The sequence below is a fragment of the Lactuca virosa genome, chromosome 3, assembly GCF_052849685.1.
Source record: "Lactuca virosa cultivar CGN04683 chromosome 3, Lactuca_virosa_CGN04683_v6, whole genome shotgun sequence".
NCBI lineage: Eukaryota > Viridiplantae > Streptophyta > Magnoliopsida > Asterales > Asteraceae > Lactuca > Lactuca virosa.
The window spans coordinates 73216065-73227191 of record NC_136428.1 but is presented as its reverse complement, the minus strand read 5'-3'; the positions used below and the strand labels follow the sequence as shown (position 1 = coordinate 73227191).

General features: G+C 36.4%; 1 protein-coding gene across 1 annotated transcript; it reads left to right on the top strand.

Annotated features, from left to right (window-relative positions):
- Nucleotides 1–992: 992 nt before the first annotated feature.
- LOC145165956 (phosphomevalonate kinase, peroxisomal-like) lies at nucleotides 993–4465 on the top strand. The gene is made up of 11 exons (XM_079084876.1): nucleotides 993–1072; nucleotides 1154–1208; nucleotides 1388–1538; nucleotides 1710–1801; nucleotides 1960–2069; nucleotides 2152–2204; nucleotides 2544–2927; nucleotides 3162–3266; nucleotides 3366–3593; nucleotides 3694–3816; nucleotides 4094–4465. The coding sequence occupies exons 2-11, from the start codon at nucleotides 1201–1203 to the stop codon at nucleotides 4322–4324; spliced, it is 1485 nt and encodes a 494-aa protein (XP_078941002.1). The 5' UTR covers nucleotides 993–1072; nucleotides 1154–1200; the 3' UTR covers nucleotides 4325–4465.
- Nucleotides 4466–11127: the final 6662 nt, after the last annotated feature.

The window sequence follows — 11127 nt, the reverse complement described above, 5'->3', positions numbered from 1 at the left end:
GTCTTTATCATTAATTATTATCCTCAATCCATCAGGGAACTCAATATCGGGCATGCAAAAGTAAACATTCACGCATAACTCATTAGCGAATCTTTGAAGGAACACCATAAACTCGTTCTTGTCCATTCCAGCAAAATCGACATCATCAAACATTTGCTCTGCTCCATCTGAGTAACCTATAGCGGGGTACCCCGTAAAAAATTTGGCAAAATGGAGATCTATCTTCATGTAAACAGCCATAGAAATGATTATGTTGGCCGATTTGAGCGGGGATGAGTTTAAGAAACGGATTCGTGCCAAGAACGGTTTGAAAAAAGCATACGGATGAAAAGGTAGCAGAATAAAGAAGATGAAAGGGACAGTTCAGGGGGTTTAAACAGATATTAGGTTTTATCTACTTACACACACGTGGCAATGACATGACATCTTTAATCTACTTGGCAATGACGTGACATAAACAAAGATCCTGATATGATTGGTGTCACCGGTTGAACCCTTCAAATGTTAAAATGTGACATTTTAAACCATAAAATTACAAGTACAAACCTTTTAAATGCAAAAAATAGTCACGATGGACCATTTAAACTAATATACCAAAGATAGTTGACTATGATAGCAATTTCCCTTAATCAAAATCAAGATGATCAAGTTTATTTATCGTGGAAAAGGATTTCTTTACCGGACTAACCTTATATTACATTAAAATCACTTTTTTTCTAACAAAATATATATTTCGGAATTTCTGATTCCGGGAAGAAAATGATAAAAACACACTATCTCGGTATTTTATATAATTAACCCATAAGTATAACAAAATTTGACCAAATCTAAAATCAAAGAAGACCTGCTGCTTTATACAATATTTTAGTCCCATATATATGGACAAAAGGGAGCACTAAAATGTGGAAGATGTGAAGTGTGTGAGTGACGAGTGTGGGCCCTCGTCAAGCAGCGATGCAACGTTGAACGTCAATAACTATATTAACAATCAACATACCATGGCAGCTGGTGTTTTCTCCTTCTCAATCACACTACGCTTGCTCTATAGTTTCTCCGTCGAATTCTATTCTGGGTAAGATGATTACTTGTCTTTCATGTACCGATCAAATTACGTTTTCCGAAAGAAACTAAGTGATTTTGACTACATTTGTAGGTTGTTTCAGCTCAATCTTTCAAAAGTCGACTGCGATTTTTTGAAAAATGGCTGTGTAAGTCCCGAATACATCTGTTCGTGTTTGTTGTGGATATTAGTTTAAATGATTAATTTGGAACTGAGTCGTAATGGCATGTATTTGTGATCTAACTTGAACTATGCTTGCTTTGAATACGTTCTAAAGAGGATAATAGAGAAACTTGTTGTTTGAAAGTTGAGTTTTGATCTTTTTAGGGTTGCTTCTGCTCCAGGGAAGGTTCTGATGACTGGTGGTTATCTGGTATTGGAGAGACCCAATGCAGGAATCGTGCTCAGTACAAATGCTCGATTTTATGCTATTCTTAAGCCACTTTATGATGCAGTGGGATCTGATAGTTTGGCAGAGGTGAGTGATCTATGTTGAAATTTGTTTTTTTCTTTTCTTCTAGTAATGCAATAATCAAACATGTATTTGCACCTGTTATTTGTTTATATATCTATGAAGATAATGCCTCTTAGAACAATATAATGCATTTGTGTTGTTATAGACTATAGTCCTTATCTCTTTTGTTTTCAGGAATGGATGGAAGTGAAGGTAAACTCTCCTCAGATGTCAAGAGAAACTACATACAAAATGTCACTAAAAGATTTTACACTTCAATGTTCAAGGTAAGTGCTTTGATTGAATGTTTAGAACAATGTATGTTGAATACCAACAAATGATTTAGAGCACTAGATAAAGAAAATTGGGAAAGATTATTGGTTTTTTAAGGTGTGGCTTAAAAAGTCTTATCACTGATCTTCATCAACTTTTGCTTCAATCTCAGTGAATCAAGGAACCCCTTTGTTGAGTATGCAGTCCAATATTCCATAGCAGCAGCATATGCCACACTGGACAAGAATAAGAGGAATGATTTGCACAAATTACTGTCACAAGGTACAATATAGGCTTCATATTTGCATAGTTTACTGAATAAAACGAACTCAACATTCTGATGACTAACTGATTATTTATACAGGCATGGATATTACAATCTTGGGTTGCAATGACTTCTATTCATATCGGAATCAGGTATATATCATTCTGTAAAGGAAAATCAATAGCTTTTCAATGCTAATTGTATAAAGAGATTTGAAATTGGGTCAGATGCAAGAAATAGCAATGTCCTCATATTCATTTGTTATTTATATCATCCTACTTTCATTTTTTTGGTATTACAACATTGTACTTTGAAAAATCTACACAATATCCTGATAAGAAAAAAAAGTAAAAGTGCAATGCACAATGTACAAAGTTGTAATAGAAAGAAGTCAAAGTAAGATGCTATAATGCACAAAGAAATGAAAGTGCATTGCTATTTCTTGAATTTAGCACTTTGAAGTAACTGAAAAGTTGTACATACAAGTTTAGATTGAAGCACGTGGGCTCCCTTTAGTCCCGGAATCATTGGCTTCTCTTCCACCATTCACATCAATTACTTTTAATGCTGAAGAATCAAATGGAGAAAAAAACATCAAGCCTGAAGTTGCAAAAACTGGGTTAGGATCATCTGCAGCCATGACAACTGCTGTAGTAGCTGCTTTACTACATTACCTTGGAGTTGTTGATCTTGTAAGCTCCAGTAAAGATCAAAAAAATGACTTCACTTCAAATTTGGATACTGTGCATATGATAGCTCAAACTGCTCACTGCATTGCTCAAGGGAAAGTTGGCAGTGGGTTTGATGTTAGTTCTGCTGTTTATGGAAGTCATCGTTACGTCCGATTTTCACCAAAAATCATTTCTTCAGCTCAGGTATCTCTCTCTCTCTCTCTCTCTCTCTCACACACACACACACACACACACACACATTAGACTTTGGGGATGTTTCTTTTTGACTTAATGGGCTTAATAGGTTAAGCACTTAATGTGCACAGTTAGACAAACATCATTACCCCTTCAACCCATAAGGGCTTAATGGGAAGGAAAAAATACATTTATAATATTTTAATGTTTTGAATTAGACACTATCTTGTTTTATGATTACAGGAAGCTGTGTCTAGCACACCATTAGATGAAGTAATTGGTGAAGTGTTGAAGGGAAAGTGGGATCATGAAAGGACTAAATTCTCCTTGCCACCATTAATGAATCTGGTGAATATGCCAACAACAACAATAACTACAATCTTTTAGTTTTATTTTTTGTACTTAAAGAGTAGTGTATTTTACAGATTTTGTGATTTTTTTTGTAAGGTATTGGGAGAACCCGGGAGTGGAGGATCATCAACACCATCTATGGTTGGTGCTGTAAAGAAATGGCAAAAATCTGACCCACAAAAGTCAACAGAAACATGGAACAAGTTGTCAGAAGCAAATTCTGAACTTGAACAACAGCTTAATTTGTTAAGCAAATTGGCTGCAGAAAACTGGGATTCATACAAAACTGTTGTTGAAAGCTGCAGCATGCTTAAATTAGAGAAGGTGATTCCTTTTGTCTCTTTTATTTAAACTAGGGTTAAAAAATCTACCTAATTATAGCAATGCCTTCCAAATATAAAGAAAATAATTGTTGGTTGAGCAGTGGGAGGGGCAATTTAATAAAACAAGTGATGTAGAAATAGTTAAAGCACTATTGGGAGCAAGAGATGCCATGCAAAAGATCCGCTCCCTCATGCGACAGATGGGTGAGGCTGCAGGCATCCCGGTTAGTTTTTTTTTTTTTTTTTTTCTCTCTCTGTTATAAATTCATTACTTTTTCATCATCTAACTTCAAAGTCAAACATAAGTTATCCAAATTCAGTCTTGAGTTCAAAAGATTGTTTCAGTTGTCGAAATATGAGTAAATGAACATTTTACCCTTGTGTTCAGAAGTGATGCTGAATAACAAAGAGCTATAAATTGCTGTTTATTTGACATAAATAATGATACAGATGCAATTATTAATTATATTTAATCACAATATATGCATTTGAATTTTACAGATCGAACCTGAATCTCAGACTAGACTCCTGGATGTGACCATGGACACAGAAGGTGTGTTGTTGGGTGGAGTTCCAGGGGCAGGTGGATTTGATGCTGTTTTTGCTATCACTTTAAGTGACTCAAGTACTAATTTAACCAAAATATGGAGTTCACACAACGTATTGGCATTGTTAGTTAGGGAAGATCCTCGTGGGGTTTCTTTAGAAAGTGATGATCCTCGGGCTAAATAATCATCTCAAGTTATAATTAAGGCCTTTTTTTTACAAGTAATTGTTGATGGTTTTTCATGTTCATTGTATCAATAACTCTTTGCACTTGTCACCTCTAATAAGCATGAGGTTTCTAAAATGTTTCTTGTTTCTTATGCATAATTTGTTAGTTCCAAGAAAGTACAATCTCATTGTTGAAAAATCTGAGGGGCCCGTTTTGTTTTGCAAGACAAGACAGATAGCCTTGTATTGCGTTTGACATGGTTGGACCTAGTTGAGACCAATGTCAATGGAACAAAAATTGTATATTTATTTTGTTCGTTCAAAAAGGTGGAACAAGGTGAGACAGAGACTCCATTAAGTCGTCTAGTTCACAAGAGGTTAACGCAACATTAAGGAACATTTAAAAGTTCTTATTCCATAAATCGCCTAACGAAAGACAAAAAAATACGATACCTTTAAAGGTAACTACGAGCAACAACCAAATATTTAACCAAGTTTTAAGGCATAACTATATGGTAAACTGCACCATTTGAGCAGCCGGTGTTAAGCTGTCTCACGGGGTGTCATGGAAAAGTTCAATCACAAAACAAAAGCAATATTTTGGGCATGTCATGGTTCAAACCTTGGACTTTATGTGTGGAATTTCACATTTCAACCATTAGGATCTTATTGTGGGCAGTCATAATCATATGCAACACGAACACATTATGTTTGTGATTTTTGTATCATTAAGAAGAGATATATATAGTAAAGTCCCAATATTTTCATCAACTTGACAAGAAAGTCCTAAACTTTATTTTTTTGACAGTAAAGTCCAAATTACCGGCAGTTTTTGACACTTTTACCCTTTTTTTCCGGTTAGCCAGTATTTAGGACTTTTTGTCAAAAAAATAAAGTTTAGGACTTTCTTGTCAAATCGTCAATTATTACTTTACTATCAAAAAAATAAAGTTTATGACATTCTTGTCAAATCGTTGAAAATATTAGGACTTTAGTGTATTTTCGTAATCCAAGAACTTTTAATTGTGACTTTTGTTGCAGCACCACTGTTTTCTTACCATCATCGTCTTTACCCTCATATTTACCCTGACACAATCGCGATCAAGAGAAACATATGCAAAAGAGAGAGCGAGAAATGGTGAAAAGACTTGTAAAACTTTCTTCTTGCTTCGCCGCCAAATCTTGAACTAAAAAGTGGGGACAGATTATACAAAAACAACACATGCCTAGTCAAAAAAGTGTGAATGTGGAGAAGGGAAAGAAGGGCAATTTCGTTTTTTTTCGGTTCTTATTTCTCCATTTTGGGACTGCAACAACCCTGGTTTTTTCTTTCTTTCTTTCTTGATTATCTTCATTTTTTTCAATGTCGGTTTGTTGAAATTAAAAAAACGATTTAACAAGAAGCAAACATTAAGGATTTCAATAGGATGTAGCTGACTAGAGAAGGTTTCAATAACTTTTATGTTTAAAGAGTATCATACCATTAAATTTCTAACCAAAAAAAGGGATATATATGAATCGTCCCATGGATCCATACCTTTATCCAAAAGCTAGAAGGGCCCGTATGTTAAATTATTTCACATATCACGGGTTTTCAAAAGTTGAGTTGTTTGGATGTTCAGAAATCTTCAAGAAGTCCCCACCACTTGTTAAAAGTATCTTTATAATTATCAAGATTGTCGGCCACATGTAACAAATTAAATAATGGCCCTTGTTTAAACGTCATCGCTTACGTTTTATTCTTGTCCAATAGTTTGTAAGCCCATCTATATAAGGGCATAAGTTCTAAGTTTGGGATCATCGAATTCATTCACCTACAATCACCACCACCACCATTGTAACAAAGCTTCCGCGGTATTTTAATAAAAATGTGTGTACTTTAAAGTTTTAGTTTTTGAGCTTTAGTACAAGATAAAAAATTCCTGGCAACGTAATTTTTATCTTGGTATCAGAGCTTTGAATCAAAACGTTCTTAGCTCTATGGAAGGCTAAACTCCTAAGCTATATTCAGGAAAAACAGTAAAGGTATTATTTTATCAATTTCTTGTATTTCTACGGTAACATTTCTGTTAAAAACTTCATAAAAACCCTTGTTTTTAGATAAAAGACAGCGCAATTGCTTCTATTAAAAAGTAGCGAAAGAGTCGGTAAGTGTTTGAAGTTAACCGTTTGGTGAGTCCTAAAACAAGTTTGTAACTATAAACCTTTGAAGTTTTTATGTTATGTCCGATCGCTTTAATCAAGAGATACAAAATTGGTACGATAATTCACGAACTGTGGATCTTGAGTATATCATTTTTAAAGAAAATAGTTCTAAAACTACAACTACCGATTTAGCCAATAATTTAGCTTGTATTTATAATCGTTTAAATCTCTTTTCTAAAGTAGCACTTAAGAATTTTAAAAGTATTTCTGAAAAACAAAAAGATCTTGAGTCAAAAGTCCAAAGTTATCAAGAGAAGCTTGAATCCTGTGAGGAGTTATTAAGAAAAACTCAGAGTGAAACCAGAAAAAGCTTTCAACAAATCTCAACTGAGATCCATCAATCTAAACCACTCACAAAAAGAGAAGTCCTCAGCCTTGTTCAAGAAATAGCTGAGCAACCAAAATTAGTTGAGAAAGAAGCCCTCAGACTAACAGAAGAACTCAATCATAAAACCCAGAAAGTTGAAAATCTTCTTCACGAAGTCAAGAGGCTCATCACCGGATGAGTATTGCCAATCAAAAGGCAACTACTGAGTATCAGGAAGCCATACAAGCCACTGAAGACTTTGAATCACCAGCAGTTGTTTTTGCAAAAACAACCGACTACAAAGAAGCTCTAGTTAACCAAGTAAAGGCTGTTATAAAACAAAACAACACCTTGCTTTACTTAGCAACTAAGCAAAGTCAGAAACTTATTGAGATTGAAGAAAAGTTTGACAAGCTCAAACAAGAAGTTCAAACTGTTATCAAACAAAATACTCAGCCAGCAGATCTTGAAGACTCAATATCAAGCTTAACCAGAAGACTTGATAATTTCTCTATTAGTGGGAAACTTCCAGTAAAGAAAAGTAACGGGCAAATCTACGTCTTTAAAGATCCTAACAAAATCTTTAAAGAACAGTTTGGGAAAGAATCAAAGAAATGACTTTCAGAAGGCCTAGCATCCTCAACAGGAGTTCCACACAAACTCAAACAGAACTCCCAACTCAAGAAGATCAAATTCGTGGTTATCGACAAATGACCCGAAACAGATATCAACCAGCTAGGGCAACAAGAAGAGTATTTGGAAGAAACAGCTATAATCGCACCTTGGAGTCTGTTGTAGATCCAGAAAGACAACTTGAAATATCAAGAGAGAGAAGGGCAAATCTTGTTCCAGCAGAAGTACTTTATTCAAACAATAGAAGTACTACAAGACACAGAGTCTATGAACACTACTCTGAGCAAAGAATCCTATGTGTTGGAGAAAATCAAGTTAACCTTCGGTTGTGTAACCAAGAAAGCTACCAGAACTTGAGAACTTCAGGGCTCCAGCATATTCACCTAGGAATATTCATGATCAGGCTACATGCACTCCACCGGAGAAGTGCGGGAACAAATGCTCTAGTTGTCCTTCGGGACACTAGATGGGAAGATAGTCGACAAATCATTGGAACTATGGAAGTCGACCTCTCAAAGAAATCTTCTTCACTAATTTCAAGATAAATGAATCTGTTATTTTTGTTGGTGGTCCTGGATGGAACATGAAAGCATAATGACTATGTTGGATATCCTCTCTTTCATCTTCGCTGCTACTTTCATTATCTTCATGTGTTAATGTGAAAGCTGCTTCTTCAAATGGAGTATCTTGGACCATAACATTGATGCTTTGATGGGTATCGCCTTCTCCTTCTGATATACTATAGACACTGGTGTCATCAAAGTCTGCTGAGACAATGTCCCAGTTGTCATCAAGATCCAGTTCTTGATAGACAGCTGATCTTGCAATGTTTCCTTGCTTGCTTTTGCAATCTTTTGCGAAATACCCTTCCTTTCCACAAATAAAGCATTTGCATTTCTTGACTCGTCCTCTGTCATCTTTGTACTTTCTTTTGAATGGCTTTACATGAGAACCATGTGGCTTTCCTTTGTAAGTCTTCGACTTCCTCATTCCATACTTTTTCCTGTTGTTTTTGTAATAACTAGGAATTGGTATGGCTGAACAAAGAGATAAATCTCTAAGCTCTTTGGCAAGCGCAGCATCTTTGCACATTTCTGAGATGAAAGTATGAGTGAATTTGATTGCAGGCAGAACTCCTGAACTTAGACCAGGGTACCTGGCTTTAAATGATTCTTCAACTTTCTTGGATAGAGAAGGTGGAAGTTTAGCAAAAAGTTTTTCTGTTGTTGAGGGGAAGTACAACCTTCCAAACTTTATTGCTAACTGCCTGAAATCCTCCAAGAATGTCCACAAGTTCTTGGTTTCTTCACAAGTTATTCTGTCTAGATCTCTGTAGGCTCTGTCTTGTTCATCAGTTGAGCCTCGATATGGATCTTCTAACAATATTAACTTCCTAACTTGTGATGTTATTTTTTTGGTTCATCTGCGATTGCTTCAAGGGCAGCATATACATATGGGTATGCCGTTCGCCATTGTTGCCACATTAACTTTTCGCTTTCTCCAAGAAGATTTTCAACAAAGGCTAATTTTGCTTTGTTGTCAGTCCATGTTTGGCTATTGAGCCTATTAATTGTTATAGACTCCCATCGTGCTATTACATTTGACCATAAGCCTGGATCTGCTGGTACAACAAGCATTACACCTGATTCCGTCCATGTTGGTGGCAGAGTCCACTGTGAATTATGATATTCACCATATCCTCCATTAAAAATATTGCCTTTTCCTTGAGGGTAACCAAACTGGTAGTCTGGTCTATAAATTGGCTGTGGATTTTGCCGTCCTGGAGGGTAGACAGCTGGTCCTAATATTGCATCATCTGGAGGTTGATAGCTTGCACCAGATTCTGCGTCATTTGCTGTTGGAAAAGCATGTTCTTCGTGTTTTTTGACCATTTGTGCTGCCATTTGTTTAAAGTTGCGAAATTTTGGGTATGGCAGATTGTCATCATCTTCTTTGGAAAGATGAAGAATTGTATGGTCCTCACCATGCTTCGCTGCGAATGGGTTTTCCCATTCAGACTCTGATCTTTGTGTGGCGAGTTGGTCATCCCATTGTGGCAAATATTCATCAAGAAAATCTTGTTGGTTTTTTGAAAATTCTTCTCGTAGGACAAGGATCTTTCCACCACTTCTTTCATCATCATCCCAGTCACTTGTTTTGTCCATAATTGTCACTTTTCCTGGGGTAATTTCATCATCTGGGAATCCATCTCCCCAGCCAGTTGCTGCAATTTCTTTTATTGAAGTTGTGCTTACTAAGGTATCGTACTTGACATAATAGTCCCATTTTCCAGATGGTTCACCAAGAGTTGACCATTTATATTTTGATCGTCTTGGCTTATTGGAATGTCTTGTTGTGTTCAGTGGCTCATTCTCTAAGATCCTTGCTTCATCCAGACATTCTTCACAGAAACATATATCACAGGGGATATGTTTTGTCTGAGGTGTTTGAAAACATACTCCTATAAAATGCTCTTTATCTTCGCCCAAATGATCGTTACCTAATACTTCTCGATCATTCTGGTCAACAGAGTATCTTGCTGGTTGGGGGATTCGGCGATATCTTTCAAATTGGAGACTTAATGATCTGTTAAGCCTTTCATGTACCGCTACTCTTGATGGTACACTTATTGATGTTTGCTCAGATGGCTTTAGATTCCAGCTCATTCCTTCAAGCTCTTCTATACTCCTTCTTTCACCAGAAAATACCGTGATGCCATTTATCGTGAGATGGTCCACAACATTTTCTACACTATATTGGAATCCCATATAGCTAGTGTTTGATAGCCTACCCGTCATGGCTATTGTAATCAAAAGATTACTTTCGCCGCCTTGCCAAGTTTCATACCCATGAGTTTGTATGACAACTTCTACATGATTATGGAAGTCCTCAATACTTAGAACCATATCAGGGAACATGTAGACTAGCTGCGTTCCTGCAGAGAGGTCGACTTCCATAGTTCCAATGATTTGTCGACTATCTTCCCATCTAGTGTCCCGAAGGACAACTAGAGCATTTGTTCCCGCACTTCTCCGATGGAGTGCATGTAGCCTGATCATGAATATTCCTAGGTGAATATGCTGGAGCCCTGAAGTTCTCAAGTTCTGGTAGTTTTCTTGGTTACACAGCCGAAGGTTAACTTGATTTTCTCCAACACATAGGATTCTTTGCTCAGAGTAGTGTTCATAGACTCTGTGTCTTGTAGTACTTCTATTGTTTGAATAAAGTACTTATTCTGGAAAAAGATTTGCCCTTCTCTCTCTTGATATTTCAAGTTGTCTTTCTGGATCTACAACAGACTCCAAGGTGCGATTATAGCTGTTTCTTCCAAATACTCTTCTTGTTGCCCTAGCTGCTTGATATCTGTTTCGGGTCATTTGTCGATAACCACGAATTTGATCTTCTTGAGTTCGGAGTTCTGTTTGAGTTTGTGTGGAACTCCTGTTGAGGATGCTAGGCCTTCTGAAAGTCATTTCTTTGATTCTTTCCCAAACTGTTCTTTAAAGATTTTGTTAGGATCTTCAAAGACGTAGATTTGCCCGTTACTTTTCTTCAATCTCAATCAGTTTCTGACTTTGCTTAGTTGCTAAGTAAAGCAAGGTGTTGTTTTGTTTTATAACAGCCTTTACTTGGCTAACTAGAGCTTCTTTGTAGTCGGTTGTTTTTGCAAAACCAA

What these genes read in the sequence shown, in the direction of transcription:
- LOC145165956 (XM_079084876.1), top strand. An exon ending in TTTACACTTCAATGTTCAAG is followed by an intron (nt 1,802 to 1,959) that starts GTAAGTGCTTTG and finishes CTTCAATCTCAG; the next exon opens with TGAATCAAGGAACCCCTTTG. An exon ending in TGCCACCATTAATGAATCTG is followed by an intron (nt 3,267 to 3,365) that starts GTGAATATGCCA and finishes TTTTTTTGTAAG; the next exon opens with GTATTGGGAGAACCCGGGAG.